Source organism: Schistocerca cancellata, chromosome 3, assembly GCF_023864275.1.
Source record: "Schistocerca cancellata isolate TAMUIC-IGC-003103 chromosome 3, iqSchCanc2.1, whole genome shotgun sequence".
NCBI lineage: Eukaryota > Metazoa > Arthropoda > Insecta > Orthoptera > Acrididae > Schistocerca > Schistocerca cancellata.
In genome coordinates, this window is record NC_064628.1 from 360,300,196 (window position 1) to 360,326,905 (window position 26,710).

At 38.0% G+C, this 26,710-nt stretch overlaps 1 protein-coding gene across 1 annotated transcript in view; it reads right to left on the minus strand.

Moving 5' to 3' along the window:
- The window catches only part of LOC126175050 (uncharacterized), a 95,480-nt gene extending 69,995 nt beyond the window's left edge, over positions 1–25,485 (minus strand). Inside the window, exons 1-3 of the mRNA XM_049921561.1 lie at positions 25,350–25,485; positions 25,098–25,264; positions 12,100–12,314 (exon numbers count right to left, since the gene is read on the minus strand). Of these exons, the coding sequence (XP_049777518.1) occupies positions 12,100–12,314; positions 25,098–25,264; positions 25,350–25,432 (465 nt within the window). The 5' untranslated portion in view covers positions 25,433–25,485. The remainder of the gene's footprint in view (positions 1–12,099; positions 12,315–25,097; positions 25,265–25,349) is intronic.
- Positions 25,486–26,710: the final 1,225 nt, after the last annotated feature.

Genomic DNA, 26,710 nt, shown 5'->3' on the forward strand with positions numbered 1-26,710 from the left:
AGGCTTACCAACAATCATTCTTCCCACACATTATTCGTGAGTGGAACAGGGCTAGAGGTATCAGATAGTGGTACAGAAAGTACCCTCCGCCACACACCATTAGGTGGCTTGTGGAGTATGATGTATATGTAAACAAAATCAGGAATGAAAACAAAACACACACACAATAATAACTTTATAACAGTGACTACAAGTTACCACTAAACAAAAAAATCAGTTATTGATAAAATTATTTTATTGGATAGGCAAAAAATCTACTCGCCAAGCGGCAGCAGAACATGCACATAAAAGACTGTTGTGATTGGCAAGCTTTCAGATCCAGTAGCTCCTTCTTCAGGCAGAAGGATTGAAGGGGAAGGAAGAAGAGTGAAGAAAAAGGACTGGAGAGGCCTAGGAAAAGGGGTAGATTTTGGGAAAGTCACCCAGAACCGCAGGTCAGGGGAGACTTACCGTATGGGATGAGAAGGAAGAATCAGTATTTTCTTCTCATCCCATATAGTAAGTCTGCCCTGACTCAGGGTTCTGGGTGGCTTTCCCAAAATCTACCCCTTTTCCTAGGCCTCTGCAGTTCTTTTTCTTCGCCCTTCTTCCTTCCCCTTCGACCCTTCTGCCTGAAAGAGCAGCCACTGGCTCCGAAAGCTTGCCAATCACAACAGTATTTTATGTGTGTGTTCCACCGCTGCTTGGTGAGAAGATTTTTTACCTACCGTATTTACTCGAATCTAAGCCGCACTCGAATCTAAGCCGCACCTGAAAAATGAGACTCGAAATGAAGGGAAAAAAATTTCCGGAATCTAAGCCGCACCTGAAATTTGAGACTCGAAATTCGAGGGAAGAGAAAAGTTTTAGGCCGCACCTCCAAATCAAAACAAAGTTGGTCCATTGTAATATGAGACACAATTTAGGTCGAATGAATGACGATACAGCTACAGTAGCTTGGTTTGAGTCGTGACCTTAGCAGTTAAGCTTTACAAGGTAGCCATTGCTATGCGTCAGGTGCTCTGTCTGTATTTATAAGGGTACTCTTCCTTTTTTGCGTACGTCATCTGTTTTGAATTGATTGCTTATTTTTCTTTCATCTGATAAGTGCCGTTCTCTTTGTTATAGGTGTTTACATCACTCTAAGCTGAAAATGCATTACTGTACTGTGTCATGCCTTGTTTGTCGCATTCTGATAATGAGTGTTTACGACCTGTCGCCACTTGCGGCATGGCTTGCTTTTGTGCACGCTACCGCCGCTTTAAAAGAGAGAGAGAGAGAGAGAGAGAGAGAGAGAGAGAGAGAGAGAGAGGAATCGTCTCATTAACGAAACAATGGCAAGAGACTGCTATTTGTTGTTACTTACACTGCTGCTTTCTTTGATAATGATCAACAAGAACCAAATAATAGACAGCGTATGATAGAAGATGTTCTGAACGAGAGTTTAGCGAAAATTTTTCTCCATTTGAAAATCTTTGCAGACACCTCTTTAGTACATTACATTCTGCACAGAAATTAGAGTCATCTTAGATTTAAAAATCTAGTCAATTGCCGTGCTTCATTTCTGACTGTATCACTATTAGGCATAAGGATAATACGAATATAAACATGACATGATATGTATATTCTTCTGCGTTTGCTGTTAGTCTCACTCTAGTTTTGTAGTTTATTAGGCAGACAGGATTTAAATGAGTTAGCAGCAAACACGAAAGAATACATGGCAAAATGTTTATATGCGTATTATTCTTATGGTGAAGAGAATACTGCATGCGATTCACAATTCATAAAAGTTCCTATAAGGAAACATCTCTTCTCACAGGTAGGAAAAAATTCAGAACGTAGATTTGGCCATATTGACAAACATCCCAAACAGTCTTGCCAGTCGGATTTTTGTAGTACATTGAAATGCTGCTACATTCGAAGATGGACAATACGGAATTTGTATTTACTATGTTGGATAATATAGGAAATGCAGTGGTTGAAACTCGAGGCGGAGAAAAAAAGCTCATCTTCCACCTTATTTTTTTTTAAATTTATTTACTGATGCAGAGGGTTTGGCGCCAGTATTTATCTTTGTGCCTGCAAAGCATGCCTGTGTAGCGCTACATATATTCGACGGCAGAAGTTAGTTGTGGCGGCACCTACCAACATTTTTCAGAACTTCCGCTTACTTTGCACTCGATTCTAAGCCGCAGGCAGTTTTTGGATTACAAAAACCGGAAAAAAAGTGCGGCTTAGATTCGAGTAAATACGGTATACAGTTAATTTTTATCTATCCAATTAAGTAACAAAAAAGTTATTTGCAACACTTGCAGTGTGAACAATTATCTTTTAACAATTAAGAATTCTCACAATAGTGTGTTTACAATGAACAACACATTTCTGCTTAAATTCTAACATGTTTCCAAGAAGATCAACATGCAACTAGTTGTACACAACATAACCACAGTTAGATATAGCTAGAAACAATGTTTCACTTGTCAGGCACCAAGAAATATACTTGGTAACAATTACGATACCTGTACAACCATGCCAAGCTAATTATATTAGGATAATATGATCACACAGAGTCCTGAATGGATGACATAGCAATAAGCATTCCTGGCATACAGGAACAATTGAAAGAGTTGAAAACAAATAAGTCACCAGGTCCAGATGGAATCCCATTTCAGTTTTACAAAGAGTATACAACGTCATTGGTCCCTTACTTACTTTACATTTATCACAAATCTCTCAAACAGCACAAAGTGCCAAGTGACTGGAAAAAAGTGCCCATAACCCCTGAATATAAGAAAGATAAAATAATTACAGACCAATATCCTTAACATTGGTTTTCTGCAGAATTCTAGACCATATTCTCAGTTGGAATATCATAAATTTCTTAGAGACCAAAAAGCTCATGTCAACAAATCAGCATGGTTTTAGAAAGCATCGCTTGTGCAAAACCCAGCTTGCTCTTTTCTCACATGATACAATGTAAACTATAGATGAAGGGCAACAGGCTAATCTCACATTTCTAGATTTATGAAAAGCATTTGACACGGTACCCCACTGCAGACCGTTAACGAAGGTATATGCATACAGAATAGGCTCCCAGATATGTGACCCGGTTGAAGTCTTCTTAATTAATAGAACACAGTGTACTGCCCTCAACAGCAAGTGTTCATCAGAGCCAGGGGTAACATCAGGAGTGGCCCCAGGAAGTGTGATAAGACCATTTGCTGTATACATAACTGATCTGGCAGAAAGGGTGGGCAGCAATCAGCGGTTGTTTGCTGATGATGCTATGGTGTCCAGGAAAGTGTCGAAGATAAGTGAGTGTAGAATGATACAAAATGATCCAGACAAAATTTGTAGTTGCTATGATGAATGTCAGCTGGCTCTTAATGTAGAAAAATGTATGTAAATATAGATTATTATGAAAAACAAACCTTAATGTTTGGGTTCAGCAGTCACATCATTTAAATATCTGGTAATAATGTTGCAAAGTGATATGAAATGGAAATAGCAAGAGAGGATTGTGGTAGGGAAGGTGAACAGTCAGCTTAGGTTTACTGGGAGAATTTTAGAATAAGTGCGGTTCATCTGTAAAAGAGACCATATAGAACACTAGTGTGATCTACGGTATTCTTTAGTACTGCTCGAGTGTTTGGGATCTCTAGCAGTTCAGACTGAAAGAAGACATCAAAGCAATTCAGAGGCAAGCAGCTAGATTTGTTATCAGTAGGTTCGGAACTCAAATGGGAATCCCCGGAGGGAAGAAGACATTCATTTCGAGAACACTACTGAGAAAGTTAAGAGAACCGGCACTTGAAGCTTAATTGCAAAACATCCTACCGCCTCCACCATCCATTTTGCATAGGGACCACAAAGATAAGATACCAGAAATTAGGACTCATACAAAGGCATATAGACAGTCATTTTTCCCTTGCTGTATCTGTGAGTGGAACAGCAAAGGAAACGACTACTTGTGCTGAAGGGTACCCTCCACCACGCACCATGTGGTGGCTTGCAAAGACTGTATGTAGACGCAGACGTAGAATAAAGGCTTCTTCTTTTTTAACCATATCTGAAGATGATCATTATGTACAAGAATCAACACTCTGATGACAATTTGTTTGTCATCACCGACTGGAATTAAAGAATGAAGTTCTGTACTTCCTGGATCACTGCCTTTATTCGCAACTACATCACAGCTTGTAAAATTATGAAAACTCTGACTTTCATAACCAAAATGGATTTACCCATAAAGAGAAAGTAAGTGTTGGAGAGAACAGGACTATTATGGATTAAAGTTGTCAATGACTTCTGGATAAGGACTACACAGCGTAAAATAAGTGGGAAATCCATAATAATAATAATAATAATAATAATAATAATAATAATAATAATACAAGCAACTCTAAACCGTTCCAGAGGTTAAGATTTATGCCCTGTCTTATTCGTTCATGCGTATTGATGCGGTGCTGTGACATTGCCTTCCTCTGACCTTTGCACTCATTTATGTTGCCAGTAGTAGGGAAGTCCTAAGCTTAAAGCAGATACTGAGCCATGGTGCAATGCAGCATTGTTCACGTTAACATTCCATCTTTTCCTCATGTTGTCTTTTTCTTTCTTTTGCCAATGTTGCACCCGATTACTTATTTCTTCTGCTTTGAAAAACTTTAGTGTTTTCATCTTAAACATGTTTCTTTCTGTTATTTCATATTCTTTGATTGTGTTTGTCTCTACATCTTTTATTTCTGTAATCCATTGAACTGTCAATTTCTTTTTCCAGAAATACAGTAATATCTGTTTCATTAGCTCATTCTCATTCATTTGTTGGAGGTGCCCAAAGACAATTACTATTTGCTTCTTCATTGTTTCTGATATTTTCTTTATATTTTCATAGACCTTTTCCTCCTCATTTTCCAACCACCTGTAGTTTGTACTGCACCCATTATTTTTCTAATAATCTGTCTTTTGAGTATCTCTATTCAGCGGAGCTTGTAGTTCATCAAAGCACAGACATGCATATAAACACTCTCGTCTTACCACAGTGATATAGTTTTGTTTTCCTAGATATGCATTTCTTGCTGTAGATATTTTTTGTCAAACCCTATGGTCTTTCCATTTTATTAACCCGTACACATACTGTAAATTTTTTTTTGGTCCATCCTACTGTATGGTTTTTCCAAGATATTTAAATTTATTAACGTGCCCTATTTTACCTGTCTGTTTTTCTTTGTATTTTGGTGCATTTTTATATTTGTCATGAACTTCTTTTTTCAGCTGAAATTTTTAGACCACTTTACCTACTATTTTTCCCTGAAGATTTATCTGAGTAATTGATTTTGTATGATTTTATGAAAGTATTGAAAATCAGCTGTAAAAGTCAGGCAGTGTACATTAATTCTATTTCTTTTCCTGCTCAGAATTACTCGTTCAAATTTTGTGATCTTTTTGCTCCAAATCCCAAATCTTATAATATTTTTTCCTTAAAATGCAGTTAAACAGTAAAGGTGATAAGCTGTCCCCTTGTCTAACACCAATTTTTGTTTCAAATGGCTGGGATACGTCTCCCACAAATTTAACTTTAGATGTCGTATTTGCTAAGAGTTAGATGAATTTTGTTTGCTAATTTTGCTTTAAGACCAAATTCCCTAATGATTTTATCTATTGTCTCTCTGTCTACTGAATCAAAGGCTTTCTTTAAGTCAATAACGGCACTATTATAGGTTTACTGGTCAAAACTCAGTGATTTTAAGTTAAAAAGATCTGTTCTGTGCAGGACGTTCCCTTTTGAAACTCACTCTGACACACTTCCAGCTGTTTTCTGAAGTTTCAACAACTCTGTTCAGGAGAAGTTTTGATAAATTTTATATGAAGTTACATTCCTCTGTAATTTGTGACATTTTGTTTGTCTACCTGTTTATGTAATGGATGGATTAACTCTCATCTGTTTTCCAAATGTTCTCAAAAAACAAGTATAGATAACTTTTAATCTATGGTCCTGACAATTTCAATAATTCTGTTGTTTTTTAATGTTTTGGTGGCTCCATGAGGTTTTAGTTCTGTTGGTGGCAAATCTTCATGATTTTCTGGTATTGCTGGAGACTCAAATTGGACTGTTGGAACTGGACAGTTTAAGAGCCCTCCACAAAATTTTGCTAATACCGTATTTACTCGAATCTAAGCCGCACTTTTTTTCCGGTTTTTGTAATCCAAAAAACCGCCTGCGGCTTAGAATCGAGTGCAAAGCAAGCGGAAGTTCTGAAAAATGTTGGTAGGTGCTGCCACAACTAACTTCTCCCGTCGAATATATGTAGCACTATACACGCATGCTTTGTAGGCACAAAGATAAATACTGGCGCCAAAACCTCTGCGTCAGTAAATAATTTTTTTTAAAAAAAGGGTGGAAGCCGAGCTTTTTTTCTCCGCCCTGAGTTTCGACCACTGCATTTTCATACATTATCCAACGAAGTAAGTACAAATTCCATATTGTTCATCTTCGAATGTAGCAAAATTTCAATGTACTACGAAAATCCGACTGGCAAGATTGTTGGGATGTTTGTCAATATGGCCAACTCTACGTTCTAAATTTTTCCTACCTGTGAGAAGAGATGGTTGCTAATAGGAACCTGATGAAATGTGAATCACATGCAGTATTCTCTTCACCATAAGAAAGAATGTGAATATAAACATTTTGCCATGTATTCCTTCGTGTTTGCTGCTATCTCATTTAATTCCTGTCTGCCTAATAAACTACGAAAGTAGAGTGAGACAACAGCAAACGCGGAAGAATGTACATATCCTGTAATGTTTATATTCGTATTATTCTTATACCTAATAGTGATACAGTCAGAAATGAAGCACGGCAAGATGACTCTAATTTCTGTGCAGAATTTGATGTACTAAAGAAGCGGCCGCAAAGATTTTCAAACGGAGAAAAATTTTCGTCTAACTCTCGTTCAGAACATGTTCTATCATACGCAGTCTATTATTTGGTTCTTGTTAAACATCATCAAAGAAAGCAGCAGTGTAAGTAACAACAAATGGCAGTCTTTTGCCATTGTTTCGCTAATGAAACGATTCCTCTCTCTCACTTTTTTTTTTTATTTATTGTAAGCGGCAGTAGGCGATCACAAAAGCAAGCCATGCCGCGAGCGGCGACAGGCCGTAAACACACACTATCAGAATGCGACAAACAATACGTGACATAGTACAGTAATCCATTTTCAGCTTAGAGTGACGTAGGCATCTATAACAAAGAAAACGGCACTTATCAGATCAAAGCAAAATAAGCAATCGATTCAAACCAGACGAAGCACGTGAAAAAGGGAGCGCCTGACGCATAGCAATGGCTACCTGGTGAAGCTTAACTGCTAAGCTTAGGACTCGAACCAAACTACTGTAGCTGTATCGTTATTCATTCGACCTAAATTGTGTCTTATATTACAGTGGACCAACTTTGTTTCAATTTGGAGGTGCGGCGTAAAACTTTTCTCTCCCCTTGAATTTCGAGTCTCAAATTTCACGTGCGGCTTAGATTCGGGAAATTTTTTTTTCTTTTATTTCGAGTCTCATTTTTCAGGTGTGGCTTAGATTCGAGTGCGGCTTAGATTCGAGTAAATACGGTATTTTAAGATTTTCCTTGTTATTTAATCCTATTTTGCCAGATTCATCTTTGAAACAAATACCTGATGATTTGTAGCCTTAAAGTATGTATTAGAAGTCTGATAAACATTTCTAGAATTATTTTTGGTGGCACTTTCTTTTATTTCTATAAGCTGAGTTTTTTCAAAGGTTCTTTTGATTTTCTAGATTACTGTTGAAATTTCTTTTCTTTCTTGTCTGAATTGTTCCAAATGATGATTTTTTTTAACATCTCAATTTTCTCCATTTATGAGCCCTTCGTTCTAGTGCTTCTTCACACTCCTTTTTTGTTCCTGGCCAATACTAATGTTTTCCTGCCACTTTCTATATTATTAATAATTATAAAATATCATTATGACCCAGTTCTGTTGCAAAAGTTGCTGGTTGCTAACACACGCCAGTGAACTCTGACAAATGAAAAATTTTATTACCACAATTTGGCTTGCATGAGAAGAGGTAATGGCAGACAGATACTTATCAATAAACTGCATACCAATGTCCTAAACTTCAACACAACAATTCATGGAGTGCATGTATGTGAATTCATTCAGATGGGGAAGTAAATTTTGGCAGGTCGCCACTAACAATGTCCATGTACCACCGACTTCAGTCAGGAGACGGATCTGTTGAATACAGAAAGCTGTGTAGGGATTTCAAAGGCAAATGAGCTAATAGAGACAATATGCAAACAGATTAATGTATTTTTTACCTTGAAACAGGTAATGTATTTTTTAAATTGTGACAGGTAACTGAAAGGGTACCAGAGGTCACTTTTCAAGCCTCAAACACCTTCTCATTGCAAAGATGTTCCTACTGGCATGTATACTGTTGACAATTAGGATTCCTATGTATATCATGACTCATCATTAACAAAGTGTTTACTCATTCCTCCCACATCTAATGGCATTACTCCTGTACCCATTCTAACCTTTGAGTGCTATGATGTGTGATTAGTAGATGGAAAATACTGACTCAGCCAGTACCACCCATTTAGTTTGACCTATGATGGGGCGATCAAAATGGTAGACATAAACCACTCATTGCAATATAATATGCATAAAGTTCACATCTTAATAAGAATCATTATTATTCTCATGACACCATATTCGTACCTACACCAACTCCCAAGCAAACTGCCTCCTTTCAATTTAACCTACATCTCGCACTTTGCTACAGACCACGCTATCACCACAATGTACACTCTAGAAGATTATATGAAAATTAAAATAAATATTGTCAGTGCTCTGTTTTATCTTCACTTGTGCCACACGTCACAGCATCGTTACGTCAGGGGTCAAAACCAACAGGCGGCATTGGTAAGTTCAATCCTTCAAGCAAACACACTCACGTAAGATAGTAACTTTCGTACCCCACAACAAGCAGACAATAATGGATGGTGTAGCTGTTCATGTTGATACTGAAAAACACTGTAGTGGTGACAGAGCTATTGCAGTGTGGTTCAATCATCTGCTGTTGCAAGAAATTGTGGGCAAGGCAAAAATAGAAGATGTCAGTGATTAAATAGTCATCAATCTGAAGTTTGGTTTTGACAGCACAATGCTTTATTATAATGATCCTGTTCCAAGAGTTGTATTCTTGTCTTCCTTTGAGCTGAGAACTGACTTTTTCATCCAATCATTAATTAACAATGAATTCGAAGCAGTGTGCATTTGACAAATGTCACATTTGCAAATCATGGCCAGAGCCAAGTCATGTCAAGCAGCAGAAAGAAAAAACAGCACTAAAAGGTGATCAAATTAAAATATAATACTCGGCACGTGAGCCATTAAGCCACATCACATTAAGAATTTTCAAGAAATATTCAAACAGCACAAGACAATATCAAAAGATAAAAAAAGAAATGGAAATATAGGTTAATCTCCCAATTATGATGGTTAACAAACAGTGCAAGCTTTAAAAGGATACAGTAATGCCCATTCACATAATATTCTCTATACTTTCATAGATTCGGTCTATTTTTCTAGGTTAGCTGGGCTCTGGAGAAATCTAATTCCATGTGCCTTCTCCAGTAATATTTCTTACAAATGTGTATTGCAAAATGGTTTCAGAAGCTGACAGATTAGAAATGTGGTCTGACATGCCATTTTAAAGAAGACATCCCCCACCAATTCCAACAGAAGCTCACCAGGAAGTCTTTTAAGCTTTTACATACAGTGCCTGAACAGTTACCGTTTGCCTTGAGAAAATACAGGTTTCATACTTCATGGACAACTAAAGAATCACATTATTAAAACACATTAAAAAGATGTCACTTACAGTCCCTATATTGTGCATTTGAAATATAAGCTACATACCATACAAAACAATGGAAAATCCAGGATGGAATGTAACAATATTATGAAAAGGAAATTTGCTACTCACAATATAGCGGAGATGCTGAGTCGCAGATAGCCATGATAAAAAGAATGTCACAAATATAGCTTTCAGCCAGTAAGGCCTTTGTCAAAATTAAATGACAGAGACATACATACACACTCATGCAAACGCAACTCACTCACGCATGACTGCAGTCTAATCCAACTGAGTAGGACCAGGTGAAACAAATGGGGAAGTTGTTGAAATCCTGGAGGAATGTGGATAGGGTGTCCTCACCCTCGATCCAGATTGCAAAGATGTCAATAATGAATCTGAACCAGGTGAGGGGTTTAGGATTCTGGGTGTTTAGGAAGGATTCCTCTAGATGGCCCATGAATAGATTGGAACATGATGGTGCCATGCCGCTGCCCATAGAAGTACCCCAGTTCAGATTCATTGATGACATTTTTGCTATCTGGATCGAGGGTTAGGACACCCTGTCCACATTCCTCCAGAATCTCACAACTTCTCCCCCATTTGCTCCACCTGGTCCTACTCAGCCCAGCAAGGCACCTTCCTAGATGTTGACCTCCACCACAAAGATAGCTACATCAGTACCTCTGCCCATTTCAAACCTACTAACCACCAGCAATAACTCCACTTTCACAGCTGCCACCTGTTCCATACCAAGAAGTCCCTTCCACGGTCATCGCATCTGCAGTGACGACCAGTCCCTCTTGGAATATACCAAGGGTGTCACTGAAGCCTTCACAAGACCGTAATTATCCTCAAAACCTTGTACAATAACAAGTCTCCGGTGCCTTATCTTTCCACCCTCCCAACACCTCACAAAGTCCACCGTCCGGCCACAGAGAACCATTCCCCTCATAATAGTACCACCCAGAATTGGAGCAACTGAATTACATTATCTGCCAGGGTTTCGACTACCTTGTTTCATGCCCTGAAATGGGAAATGTCCTGCTCACTATCCTTCCCACCCCTCCCACAGTGGTATTCTGCCATCCACTGAACCTATAAAATATACTCATACATCCCTACACATCCTCTGCTCCCAACCCTTTACCTCATAGCTCATAATACACCTCTAATAGACCTTGATGCAAGACCTGTCCCATACACCCTCCCATCACCACCTACGCCAGTCCGATCACAAACATCACCTATCCAATCAAAGGGAGGGCTACCTGTGAAACCAGTCATGTGATCTACAAGCTAAGCTGCAACCACTGTGCTCCATTCTATGTGGACATGACAACCAACAAGTTGTCTATCCACATGAATGGCCACCAAAAAACTGTGTCCAAGAAACAAGTGGACCACCTGGTTGCTGAGCACGCTGCAAACATGACATCCTTCATTTCAATGACTGCTTTACAGCCTGTGCCATATGGATCCTTCCCACCAGATTTTATGAATTGCACAGGTGGCAACTTTCCCTGCAATATATCCTACATTCTGTAACCCTCCTGGCCTCAACCTTTGTTTGCCATTGTCCTCTCCCATCCAGCCCCTTCTCTGTTCCCATTTCAGAACTACACAGTCCTCACTCCACCATCACACCCATTCTTTTTACTTCTCTCATTTTCTCATTTTCCGCTATCGCCGCCCCCCCCCCCCCCCACCCCCCTCCAAACCTCTCTGCAGCCCTCCATCTAACCTCCCAACTGCACGTAGCTACGGTACCCTCATTCCACCTCGTCCCTGCACGCTCTCCGACAGCACGCCACGGTCCACCATCCCCACCCTACTATCCTTCCCCCTGCCCGCACCAGCCTTCTCCTTACCCCCCTCCAGTCGCCACTCCCATCATGCACTGGTGCTGCTTCTCGCAGTTGGCCTCAGTTGCTTGAGACTGCAGTCATGTGTGTATGAGTTGCATTTGGTGAGTGTGTATGTGTGTTTCTGTCATCTAATTTTGATGAAGGCCTTACGGCCGAAAGCTATATTTGTGACAGTCTTTATCGTGCCTATTTGCGGCTAAGTATCTTCGCTATATGGTGAGTAGCAACTTTCCTTTTCATAATATTGCTACCTACAATATAATATCTATTTGTTGTTGTATGTGTCAGCAGTGATCCTCTTATTTTACATATCATATAATATTTGAATTAAAATTAAGAAATTAAGTAAATTAAATTCTGCTTCTACCTTGAAAGCAGAATAGATATGTTCACTGGTATACTTTAATGAACGAACATGTTTGGCTCGTTCATGAATACCCATGTAAGCTTTGCGAGGTACCACTTTCGCATTTGCTATGTGAAGAGTCTTAATAGTGCCCCAAGTTGCATCAAGAGGTGCACCAATTTTTTCTATAGGAGCCAGAACATCTTCAAATATGTCTGTTGTAGAAGTTTCAGTTGCTGCAAAATAAAAACAACTTTCAGTTCCACAAACATGATATCACTTTAACTTCAAATCAGTTTAAAAACCATATTGATGTGTTTACAACTGTTTTGTGCAAGATACGAAAACAAATCAGAAATATTATTGTATTATAGTATGGTAAATTTTCATGGAGGTTCAGTAATAATGAAAAGTTCATAAATATTCTCCACAATTTCTGTCTCGTGTACGACATGCAAGTCCTTACCTCAATGTCATGTTTACTGTTTCCCCACAATTAATGTTCTTTTTCTTTCTATATTTTGTGATGCTTCATGCCTCACTCATCCCACTGAACTTATGCCCGTCTTTCAGCATCATTAATACAATTTTTTTTCATTTCAATTAACATTCTACAACAAATGCAAAAAAAATTATGTTGCCGTTTTCTAAATGAACAATTTGGGGCATTAGTCATAATGATGTATCCACAAAAAGTGTGTTTTGAGATGAAGGCAAAAAAAATTATGCAACCATAGAAACACTATCACTGCTACCACCAAATTCATGTTTCTGATAATTGTGATACCTCATGGTTCTTAGAGTGTGCTTACTTCATTCAACAATTTCCCAGCTATAACACTAAGACAGTGGTGAAGTAGACACGTCAAAGTGCCCAATATTGTAGTTATACCGTTAGCACTCCAAACTCCTGAATTGCTTTCGCTCTCTCAGTCTATTGTAATCTCTCTGACATTACAATTTTATACACGCATATGGGTTCACCTGTATGTTTTCCTAACAACAACTTGTTCTTGATACCACCTGTTGTTTTACCATTTGCACAAGTTCCATTAAAGTTATTTATCAGAGAGAGCAAATATGGTTATGAAATCTCTGAAATTATCTGAATTGTTAAGCATAATTATAATCCCCACTAATGGAAAGCAAAGTAGTTTTTTTGTAACTCTATAACAACAGAAATTTTAACCATAAACTTTTTCGTGGATCAACAAACAGTCTGAACTCTGAAACAAAGTTTCTTGTTTGTGAATTAGCAAGATTGATTTTAGTTTAACATATCACGAACATCACAGTTACTGAAGATCAAGCTTTCAGCCATGCAGTTCGTTAAGAAATCCTTTCTACATTCACATGATGTGCTTCTGGAAAGCCAAAGGGGAAGTCTAAATCACAATGGGCATACGGAGATTTTAAAACTCTTCCTCCCTATTACGAGGCCCCTGCCTTAATCTGCACCACATAGGCTAATGTGAGAGCAATATAAGCAGTATGCTACACTGGATAACTGTCATAATCCCCATTCACTGTTACCAAGAAGGATAATATATAGCAATTTTTAATCTCAACAATATTTCAAAGGCACTGCTTAAACTGCAATCGTCTATATCAAAAGCAAGCCATTGTCGGAATATTTCATACAATAGTAACACAAGTCACCCACAAAAAATTAAAAAACTTCAGTTCGTCATTCAACTGCTGCACTGCAACAGCATACATCATTATAGTCGTATTTTGCACTATTTTGTGAAAACACATGATGCTGACACAAAAAATTAAGTGTCTAAAAATATGTTCAGATTATTATTTACCTTTAATTAAATGACCTCATGATGTTAAGTAAAGTGTTCTATAAGTTTTCACAGTGCATCTCCAGAATGTAGAGCATAATAAGGCATGTAAAATATGCATTAATGGAAACTTTACACATTACATTTTTTTAGTTGTTTACCACTCTTTACATAGTTTCCCACTTTACAAGCCTCTCATTCCTTGCATAAACCTTCTCACAAATTTCTTCATTGCATATCCTCCCTCCTGCACTTGATTTTTCCACTATGCACAGGATCTTCCTCTTTTTCTCTTGTATAGAGGTCACCAACATGGTACTTTTCCCTGTCACTGTTCATCACCTAGTCTCATTATATGTCCAACAAATTTTAAACAGTGCTTTTCCACCTCTTCAATGATGTATGAAGGAGTTTTCATTCATTTCCCGATTTCTTTATTTGGGATCTTCTCTCGTCTTGAAACTCTTACTTCTCAAACCATTCATTTACATAGCTTTCACCTTGTTTTGTCTTTTCACGCTTTTTATTACTAATTCATGTAACCTTTTTTGTCTTTTTTATAATTTTATCTGACCAAAGGTTTGCTTGTTTAGCTTGCATTGTCCTCTGCCTTATTTTTTGTCTATGGGAATCTATAACTCCCAGATATTCCTGCTTTTGATATGCCTCAATTTTCTTTTTTAAGGAAAAATTTATTGTTAATCTGGCCTTAAAGTATGTCAGCCTTTTAAGTAATTAAACCACAGCCTTTTTTTTTTTTTTTTTTTTTTACATTCAAAAGTTTTCAATCACATGACTATTATTGAAATTTATAAATCTTTCTTCCAATTGCATTTTTGACGTACAATTACTCTTAGTACAGACAGGCTTATTAATAATCTGCCACCATTCATTCCATGGGAACCATATTTTGTATCTTTTACCCCCCCCCCCCCCCCCCCCGAATTAAGTTTTAATCCGTTTATTTTACAATTACACATCCCAAGTGCTTCTATTCTTTTGGTATCTGGCTTATTTGTTTTCTAGGTGTATATAACAGGTCCATGTGTTACAAATTCTGAAATACGAAGTGTGATTGGAAAGTTTTAATAATGGGCTTGTAATTGTATAATACTTACATGCTACTGTGATGCATCTCCATCAAAATAGTCCCCTTCTAACTGAACACACCAACTCCAACAGAGTTTCCACTTTTGGAAACATTCCTGGAAATTTTTTCCTGAAGAGTGTTAAGGATGTCTTCAATTGAGTCAAATTGCTTCCCTTTCAGTGAAAATTTCAGTTTAGGAAAAAGGTAAAAGTCCGCAGGGGCCAAATCAGGGGAATATAGCAGTTGTGGAAGCACAGGAATTGTGATTTAATTTGGTCAAAAATTCAACAATGGACAAGGCACGATGAGCCAGAGCATTGTCATGGTGTAGCACCCAACTCCTGTCTTTCCACAATGCAGGCCTTTTCTTCTGCACCTTTTTGAGCAAATGCTAAAGGACACATTTGTGGTATTCCTGGTTAACTGTCTGTCCTCCAGGGGTAAATTCATGATGCACAATACCAATAGAATCGAAAAAAATAACCAACATTGTCTTCACCTTCAAACGACTTTGCCATGCTTCTTTCGGTCGTGGTGAACCTGCAGTCTTCCACTGCGAAGACTGCATTTTGGTTTCAAGATCATATCCGTGTACCCATGAATCGTCACTTGTAATTACCCTATTTAACAAATCTGGGTCATTTTTAGTCTGATTAATCAGTTCTTGGCACACTTCAAGTCGGTATTGTCTCTGGTCACTTGACAACACTTTTGGAATGAATTTTGCGGACACTCGACGCATGTTCAGATCTTCAGTTAAAATTGACCGAACTGCACAGAAACTTAAATTAAGTTCATCAGCCATCTCCCTAACTGTAAGTCTATGATCAGAGCACATGAAGTCGCAAACTTTCACACCATTTTCATTCATTTTTGAGGTGGAAGGATGTCAGGACCATGGTTCATCTTCAAATGATTCACGGCCATTTTAAAATCTGTTGAACCAGACAAAAATATTTGACTGGCTTATACAATTATCTCCAAAAGCTGTTTTTAATAGTTCGTAAGTCTCAGAAGCTGATTTCCCAGTTTTAAAACAAAATTTCGCATGAACTCGTTGCTGTTTATACGTCCATTTTCATGGAGACAGAATCCGGCAACAAGCCCTAACAGACCCACACTCAACCAGCTGCCACAATAAAATGAATAAAGAAAATGCAGTTTCCTGTCAGAGGGCATTCAAGAACAAGGCAATGACTCACTCCCCACCTCCCGTGTACCTGCCTGCCAAACCAGTAAACAGTGCGGATCCATTCTCAAAACTTTCGAATCACACCTCATATCTTGATTTTTATTTTCTTCTTTTAGATCTAATGATTATATTGCTAGCAACTGCTGTTCATGAAAAGTTTCAATTTCCACTCATATCACCAATTAAGTTGTTCTTAGTTACCCTGATGCAAAACTGCCTGGTCAAGCTGATAGCTATTTTGTCTATTTCTGACACTTTGCATGAAGGTCATTCCCTGTCAATTCAACCAATTTGAGAAAATATTCCAGCTGATAGTCTCAGATTTGGCTGAAATTTAGCACACCAATGGTACTAAGTGTGGAACACTCATGTACAAAATTTTAAGTTCCCCTGCCAATTACTTCCAGAATTATGACTTACGAAAGAAGGTGGCGTGACCCAGAAATTGCAACCCGCATCTGGCAATCTATCTTCAGACCCAACTTCAGGTCTTAATAACTTTGGAACTATTCCGCACAGTTCAGTGAAATTTTTACAACCCAGTAACATCCACTTAGAGAACACACACTATGAATCAAAACACCAACAACATATTTCTGAGGGAAAATAAAAAATTCCAAAATGTGATTTAAAAAATGTAATACGTTAAAAGGTACATATTGTAGGTGCCCTTTATGTCAAATATAATTCACTCAAAAAGGGTATAAATTTTTTTGTGGTAAGCTTAATGTGGCCTAAACACACACAGAACTCATCTTGTCCATATCAGTCACACAAACAGAGTTACATGCACATGAAAATACAAAAATTTGAAAAATTACCTGAAAAACATGGATTTTCCAAGTGTGGTAGCACAAAAGGGACGTGTGATATCCAAGCCAAATTTCAAACACTGCATAAGTAGACCATAACATAATATGTGGCAAAATTTCAACTTGTTATTGCAAGGCATTTGTGTACAATAAAAGTGACAGAGATGTATTTGGTTACGTTTCTTTTAACACAATTTAGCAAGTAATAGTGATGATGCAGACAGCTTGTTTCAGATAAAGCTGCAGAAATTGTTGGTAACCATTAGGCAACAGAAAGTTAAACAATGGTAGTTTTCAGGGACACAATGAGTCATTGTTAGGCAGGAACAACAAAGGAAACAAGCAACAATTACATGTTACTCAAGATTCTAGTTCAGACTGGTCAGTACTGTTGTGGAAAGTCGGGTCAACAGAAGCGTCCGATCCCACGCGTCAGCTTTGACCCGTGACGTAAGGGTGTTGTTGTGTGTACGTCATGACGGCACGGAGTTTGGTTTGAGTGTGGCTGTCTCCAGTTCTGTTTTATCTTATTTTGTTTACTTTTCTGATCTGTTCGTTCTATCTCGTGAGATGTTTTTTTGAATTTAAAAACGCTTATTAATTATTTTAATTATCTGCTTCCTCCAATTTCTGTTTTAGTTTATACTTACTTACTTATCGCGAATGGACCCAGAAGGATCACGCAAAGCTTTCTGACGTCGTTTCTTCCATACTTCTTTCATCCGTTCTCCATGTTTTCTTTTTCTTTCTTCTGTCCATTTTGTTCCTGGTCTCTTTAGTGCTTCCTTCTCCGACAATACAATCCACTTTTCCACCTTATTTCTAAAAGTTTTTCTGTCTTTGACATCTTTAAGTTCAATATTTGCTTTTTGTAAATCTAATTTTACTTGGCTAATCCATGGTGTTGTTGATTTGACTTTTTCTATGTAAGTGAGAATTCTGTTGGTGAGTCGTGTGGGGGGAAGTCTAGTGACATGTCCATAAAATTTTAATCTTCGCCTTCTTATGTCTGCTGCCAGGTTTGATATAGTTTCTGTGGTTCTTCTTGATTGTATCCGATATCCTTCTTCTGTTAATTTTGGACCTAAAATCTTTCTCATAATTTTGCGTTCTTCTTTTAGTATTTTTTCTAAATCACATTTTGTGTGGAGTGTGAGCGTTTCACTAGCATATAGTGCTGCTGGCTTAATTACTGCGCAGTAGTGTCTGATTTTTGTGTTCGAGGAGATGCATTTTTTATTGTATATTTCATGTGTCATACCATATGCTCTCTTCATTTTCTGTTGTCTGATCTTCTGTGCAACTTTCTCTCCTCCGGTTGGCTCCAAAATTTCACCTAGGTATTTAAAATGTTTTACTCTATTTATTTTTCCATATTTTGTGTTCAAACTGTGTATATGTAATTTTGTACAGAAAAATTCTGTCTTTTGAAACGAAATTTGTAAACCTACTTTATCCGCGCATTCCTTAAGGATCTCTATTTGTTTGGTGGCGATTTCTTCATCATCTGCAAGTATGGCCAAGTCGTCCGCGAATGCTAAACAAGATATCTCCACGTTGTCTTTGGTTCTACCAAGATGGATTGGTTTCCAGTAGGATTGATTTTTTAATTCTTTTTCCCATTCCTTAATGACTTTATCCAGGACTATATTAAACAGAAGTGGAGATAGCCCGTCACCTTGACGTACTCCAGTTTTTATGAGAAAAGGTTCAGAGATTTCTCCCCTGAATTTAACTTTAGATACAGTGTCTGTCAGTGATTCTTTGATAAGCCTTAGTGTTTTGGAGTCAAGTCCACGTTCCTCTAAAATGTTAAACAAAGATTGCCGGTCTATTGAGTCATAGGCTTTCTTAAAATCTACAAATGTACAAATTATGGGGGCATTTCTAATTGCTTTGTGTTTTAATATTGTCTTTAAATTAAATATTTGTTCTATGCATGAGCGACCGGGGCGGAAGCCTGCTTGATAATCACCAATTTGGCGTTCCAGCTGCTCTTGTGTTCTTTTCAGCAGGCATGTTGAGAGAATTTTGTAGGTGACTTGTAAAAGTGAGATTCCCCTGTAGTTATTGACATTTGTTCTGTCTCCTTTTTTATGTAACGGGTGAATAAGGGCACATTTCCAATCCTCTGGTAATTTTTCTGTTTCCCATATTTTTGTTATTATTTTTGTGAGCTCTTGCAACGTCTTTGGTCCTAGGTTTTTTAATAGCTCTGCAACAATGCCATCTTCGCCAGATGTTCTATTATTTTTTAAGTTTTTAATGTGACATTTGATTTCTTCCTGTGTTGGTGGTAATGAATCCGGTTGAGCGTTGGCACTGATTTCTTTGGGAAACCTTAAACTAGGTTCTGGGCAATTTAGTAGGTTAGAAAAATATTGAGCCAATACTTGACAGTTTTCCTGGTTTGTTAGGGCTAATTTACCATCTGGTTTTCTGAAACATAAATTTTGAGGGATATATCCTCGTATTTTATCTGCGAAAGTTCTGTAGAAGTCTCTTGTATTATAGTTTTGGAAATTTTCTTCTATGGCATCCAGTTGTGCCTTTGTGTACTTCCTTTTTGCTTGCCTAATAGATTTTGAAACCTGTTTTCTAACCTCGTTAAATAACTGTAGACTTTCTTGTGATTTTTTACTGTTATATTCTTGAAATGCCTTTTTTCTCCTTTCCAATGCATTTTCACAGTCTGAATCCCACCAAGGGTGTTTGAATATCTTTTTCAAGGGAATAGTTTCCTTAGCTATTCGCGTGATTTTAGAATGAAATTCTTCCCATGTGTTTGCCTTTTCCTTCTCCCATTCTTCTTTTACTTTAGATTCTTTAATCTTCTTGGTGTCATATTTCTGTATTTCTGTTTTCTTCTGATGACTTCTTCGTGCTGTAAATTATTTATCTTTCTGATCTGTTCGTTCTATCCCGTGAGTTTTTTTTTTTTTTAAAAAAAAGACAAAAAACACTAATCAGCTACTGAAGCATCTTTATCTTCTATGGGTTGCAGGGGTTACGACCCCTGGGGAGGTGGGTGGGTATCCATGCATGGCTGTCTTCACTTACACATTGCAGCTACGCAAGGCGTCTAAATTTGTGTATATTTAGTTTGCCCCCCCCCCCCCCCCCAAAACACCCCATTTCCCGCGCTTGTCCCGTTAGTGTCATTAGGCTTCTTGTGGAAAGTGCGTGTGTTTGTTTTTGTTTCAGCCATATATGTGATGTCATGGGTCAAAGCAGACGGGCGGGATCGGACGCTTCCGTATTTCCGGAAAGTCAGTATGGAGGCAGAAGAGAGTACTAGTGGTGTTTTTGTTCAAACAAGTTGCAGTATTGGTAGAGCACAACCATCTGAATGTCATAAAACGACATATGGAACAAAATGTAGCATTCGCTTTGTACTGTATGATCTGGATGAATCGGACCAAGATTTGTTGCTATGGAGATCCGGGATACACCCTGTGGGCACAAGAAGTACAGTTCCAGGAAACTTTAGTGGCTGTTATCATATGAAAGTGTTTCTGGACAAGTATTCTTTCCTACAAAGAAGTTGTTTTGATCCATTTTGGATTCATAAGAAGACAATGAAGTGTAGCCTCAGAGAAATTGATATAAAATCAGTATTGAAAGTGAATCAGTGCATGGGACTTAACATGAAACCAGGACAAAAGTTATGTTCCAGGTGTGTTACACTGCTAAAAAATGAAGAATATTCTGATAATTTACATGACAGTGACGAAGAGTATCAGCCACCTACAACCACAGCGCATAAGCAATTAAATACCTCAGTGACTGCTCTTGGTTTGCCTCCCATGAAGACATACAAAGTTGGAAAAGAGACAGGCCCAGCTGTGGTAGAAGAAAACTACAAGAAGCTCAAATGGAATTAAAACACAAAATAGCTAACACACTAATGGTGGAAGAGGAAGAACTATCTGCTCCAAAGGAACAGAAATCATGCCAGAAATGCTCTGATTTGGACAAAATTGTGCATGATTTGAAAGAAAAATGTGCCATATCCACACGCCAGAAAAAAGTAGCTATTCTTACCCTTGCACCTTCCAGCTGGTCTATTGACTACACTGCAAAAGAATTCAGTGTTTCTACATATGTGGTAAAGCAAGATAGGAAAATAAAAGCAACCCAAGAAGTGCTCCCACAACTTCAGCAGGCTCAGGGTAAGCAATTGAGTTCAGAAATAAAGGTGCTAGTGTTGGAGTTTTATGAAAATAATGACTACAGCCGAATAATGCCTGGAAAAAAAAAAGACTATGTAACGGTGAAAATGGGAAATGTACGTGTACAGATGCAAAAAAGACTGTTGCTAAGCAACATATCAAAACTATATGTACAACTCAAGGAAAAGTATCCCAATACCAAAGTAGGTTTATCATCTTTTTTCGACCTTTGGCCAAAATGGGTTGTGCCTGTAAGTGCAAGGGGCACACACAATGTTTGTGTATGTGAGACCCATCAAAATGCTAAGCTGATGTTTGCTGCTATAAAGGATTCTGGTCTGGATTACAAAGGTGCAATGAAGCTGATAGTGTGTGACATCAGTTCGTACCATTGCATGATGCACAGGTGTGAAAAGTGTCCTGGTAAGGCAAATCTTGCAGAACACATGAATAACAAACTGTATGTTGAACTCCTTGTCGATGACAATGAACTTGTTTCTTATAAACGATGGACGCACATGGATTGCACAAGTCTTGAAACAAAGCAAAGTACAGTGGAAGATTTTGTTGAAATGTGTTGTCAAAAAATGGACAAACAGACCACACACAGCTTCACAGTAACAGCACAATCGGCTTATCTCCAGTTTTGTAAGGATAATTTGAAACAAGATGAAATTATAGTAATACCAGACTTTTCTGAAAATTATGCATTTATAGTTCAGGATGCCATCCAAGGATATCATTGGGACAACAGTCAAGTAACTCTCCAGCCATTTGTGATGTACTATAGAGGTGAATCAGGTGATGTGTCTGTCATGAACCTGTGCGTTTTTAGTGACTGTTTAATTCATGATGCCTTTGCAGTTCATGCCCACATTCGCACTGTTGTGGCATATGTGAAAAACAAGCTGCCTCATACATTTTGTGAAATACTTCAGTGATGGGGCAGCTAGTCAGTACAAAAACTGTAAAAATCTCAAAAATTTATTCATTCATTACTATGATTTTCAGATTCACACAGAGTGGAATTTTTTCACAGCAAGTCAAATTTATGTGATGGTATTGGTGGTACCATTAAGCGCATGGCATCACGAGCTAGTCTGCAGCACTCTACAGAAGGTCACATTCCAACAGCTCTTCAATTATTTACCTGGGTACAGAAAACTATCTCTGGCATACAAACATTCTATGTTTCGAAAGATGAGGTGAAATCAGTCAAAGAGTTGCTAAAAAGTAGACTAGAACATGTTAAAACTGTTGCAGGCACAAGGAGCCATCATCACTTCTCTCCAGCGGAGTCTGGCAATGTGCAGATGAGCAGACTGTCCGGTTATAACTATAGGTTCATGCTCAACATGTGTCTTCACAGTGTGTCTGATTCAGGGATCAGAACATACAACATACAACCAAGTTGCTATGTTATTGCTGTTTATGATGACACATGGTTCTTAGGATGTGTTGCAGAGTGCTGTGAAGCAGAAGATGATGTATTGGTGAACTTCATTACACCAGCAAGATCATTTCATTGACCATGTTTGGCAGACAGGTGTTAGATTCCTTTTGAACATATTCTTATGACAGTTCCAGTTCCTACCACAGGGTCAGGAAGACAGTACAATTTGCCACTCAATGTACAGAGTACAGTAGCTTAAGTGTGGGAGAACTTCTGTTCAAAGAACAATAGACTGGTTTTTAGCAGTTAAGGTGCAGTAAATTAATGATAGGTTGTGTTAATCTGTCTATACGTTGTAGCTTAGTGATTAAACAGTTGTGGGAGAGGATAAGAAGAGGCAGAACAGTTTACAATATGTTTTTACGAAATTGTGTTGTGGAACAGTGGCCACATCACCAAATACATCTGTCAACTTCCGTAGTACACAAATGTCTTGCAATAACATGCTGAAATTTTGAGATGTGTATCGTTATGGTCTACTTATGCAGTGTGTGAAATTTGGCTTGGATACCACTTGTCCCTTTTGTGCTACCACACTTCGAAAATCCATGTTTTCAATTTTTTGATTTTTGTGTGCATGTAACTCAGTTTTTGTGACTGATATGGGCATGATGAGTTCTGTGTGTGTTTAGGCCACATTAAGCTTACCACAAAAAAATTTATAGGCCTACCCTTTTTGAGTGAATTATATTTGGCATAGAGGGCACCTTCAATATGTACCTTTTAACGTATTACATTTTTTTAATCACATTTTGGAATTTTTTATTTTCCCTCAGAAATACGTTGTTGGTGTTTAGATTCATAGTGTGTGTTCTCCAAGTGGATGTTACTGGGTTGTAAAAATTTCACTGGACGGTGTGGAATATTTCCAAAGTTATTAAGACCTGAAGTTGGGTCTGAAGATAGATTGCCAGATGCGGGTTGCAATTTCCGGATCACGCCACCTTCTTTCATAAGTCATAATTCTGGAACTAATTGGCAGGGGAAACTAATACTTTGTACACGAGTGTTCCACACATGGTAGAATTAGTGTACTGAATTTCAGGCAAATCTGAGACTATGAGTGGAAGCCCCTGGTTGAACTGACATGGAATGACCCCTATGGGACATAACATCTGAAGTCCTCAGTCCCCTAGAACTTAGAACTACTTAAACCTAATTAACCTGAGGACATCACACACACCCATGCCCGAGGCAGGATAATCTCTGGAGAGAGAGAATTATAACTGCAGAAATGAATGCACAACTTGGGACAAACAAAACTGGTTTTAAAAAAGCAGTGGGACTGCATGGCTGCAGTAAAATAAACCCAGAAGGAGAATATCTACTGCACTTCTATATGAGGAGTAAGTTGGTTGTGCAAAACAATTGGTTGAAGAAATGAGTTAATTACATGATCACAAGAAAATGTTGGCATGGACAATTTAAATTTACAAATGACTATATTATATGCATGAAGCAAGAAGTATACTTGTGACTGGTGTCAAGGTGATAGTGTTGCAAGCCATGGAGCATGTAGAGATGCTTGATATAATGAAATGCCCTATCAGAATGAACAGGGAGGGTGGCTATAAGTTGTCTATTGCCTGGCTGCTAGCAATTTAATTACAGCGGACCACATGTGTTCACCAGCCAGCAGCTCCATTTGACACAGGCTTAAAAGCATAAACAGCAGCCACAAGAGGACTGCTGTGCAACTTCAATGCTTCACTGTGGGAAAAGACTAACCCTAGGTACAAGCTGCTGATTAGCTATTGCCTACCAGTCATCTACCATGCAATAGCCTACTGTACAGTTGTTCCCTTCCATAGCAGCCTCCCATCAAATTGTCCAATGGCATTTCAGATATGTGGCATCAGTTGCCAGCCAACCACTGATGTAGACAATGTATACGGTAGGAGGAGATACTCACCAGTGTCTAACTGTTACTGCCCTAAAGAGGGCCACTGCAAAGACTACTGAAGTGTCAGCAATGTAACTGCTTTAGTGTTTTATAATGATGTGGCCTAATAAAAGAAAATCCTTTTATTCAAAATGAGCTAATATTTTAGTATGGGTATGAATTCCCTGTCATTACACAAGTTTCAAACCAGGCCATTCAAGCATTACAAACACAAAATTGCTACATGCGTGAGTCGTGTAATGTACGACATAGGGGCCTATTCCACTAATTATCATTGTCATCCATGTTTGCTGTAATTCACATATTATGAGAATGTTGTTATAGTGTAACACGTAATGTATGTTCTGGACATATCAGAAAATATCATACAAGTTGTCAGAGCAATGACATGATTATGGGCAAACTGATTACAATAAGAAAGTGCTTTCATCCCCTTTCCTCTCCCCCCAAACTAACACAATTAATATCAACAGTCCAGTTATTTCTACACATGTCACACAATGATTAACGTGTGCCACACGATGTTTCATTAGGAATATATTTGACAGCACAATGTAAGAAATTGTGACTTCCATGTGATGTATGGAATGCAGTATGGTATTCATACATGCCAATGTTTCCTCCAGACGCTTTATCTTCGTCTCGTAGTCCATAGTCTGGACACCGATTGCGGAAACGCAGTTTTCTGCAGTGATATCACTGAATTTTGGTGTCGCAGCACTCTGCAGCAATGGATTATTTGAAACATCTTCACCGTGCCCAGTCTCCGGTAACCTATTGCATTACAATCATTCATCATGGAGGTTAACAACGTCGAATCGTCACGTTATAAATCAATCGGTACTTAGCAGTTTCTTACAATACATAATATCCGTATCTCCGACTTAGGGTTAATTGATTTGTTGTAGCTACTGCTACTCTCCTGCCAAACGATACCGCCATACCAACACAATCAAGTTACTAACAGCAAACATTATATTCGACCAAAAAAAGTCGACGAAATTATCGATTATAATTGTGTGCCACATCGACCATATTTACTGGTCGATAGTTCGACATTTTAAATTATGACCTAAAAGGAGAGTCGAAATGATTCAAAATGGTACGAAAATCACATTTTCCATTTTTAAGCTTATAAAATAATTTGGCATCAAACTGTGTTCGCGTACAAGGCTTCGCATTTACGAAAACAAAAGATTTCACTCTTTTGTATAAGAAACTGCGATCTTCTGGTTGGTGCCATTGTCATAGCAACCGGCTGTGTTTACAACCCGGGGCCATGATCGACCGCACTTGGACAGCTGCAAATTTTGAGATGAGACACGTACTTACAAGACTCACAGTACACGGATTCCACCATGAAATTTGTGCAAATACAGCATACCACGAACCGTCAAACCTTTGCAAGTGTACACTATGTGGGCAGTCTTGTGAGAGATACCATATAGTAACATGCAACAAGAGGACCAGATCAATTAGAGACTATGCAATAAATGGTTCCAATGATAATCTGTTATAATACCTGCACTGAATGTAATCTACTAAGAATTATGCAGACACTCAATACATCCTTGTAATTCACTCTCAAATGATTTTAATCTAATGTAAAACTATAATGGCTATTCTGCTGCAATAAATCGTTCAAACAATCCAGTTTTTTAATTGTTACGTCTTGGTTCTGAGTGTCGTTGACGTCTCGCTAGGAGTTTGTTAATTTTTTTATTCTTGTTAGCCTACTTATATTGCTGAGTGTCATGGTTATATTTCTTAGAATGCCTAGAAGTTCATCATTAAATAAAAAAGCGTTAAGTTCTGCGGAAACTGATTTACAAACATCTATTCTGTAAGTGATTCTGCTTCATCATCCATTGATCACAGTGAAAGTTATAACGTTTGTTTAAGTGAGGGTGAAGAGGACACATCCACAAAAAATGACATCAATCCATGTAAATGAAGTTTCATACGAAAATTCTGATTAACAATATGTTTCAGTTGACTTTTGTACTTTTTGTATGTCAGGAATTGTTTATGTTGGAATCTTTGTGGAATTCGTATTGACATAAAAATAATTGAGAAAAATGTATTGGGCTTTCCTGCAACATTGCAATTGTAGTCCCAGTTGTGATAATGATACGTGTTTTTGAACCCCAAAAACTGCAGTAGCCTTATGTTTGAGAATAATATCGGACCACTGTATACACTGCAAGCAGGTGATTAAGG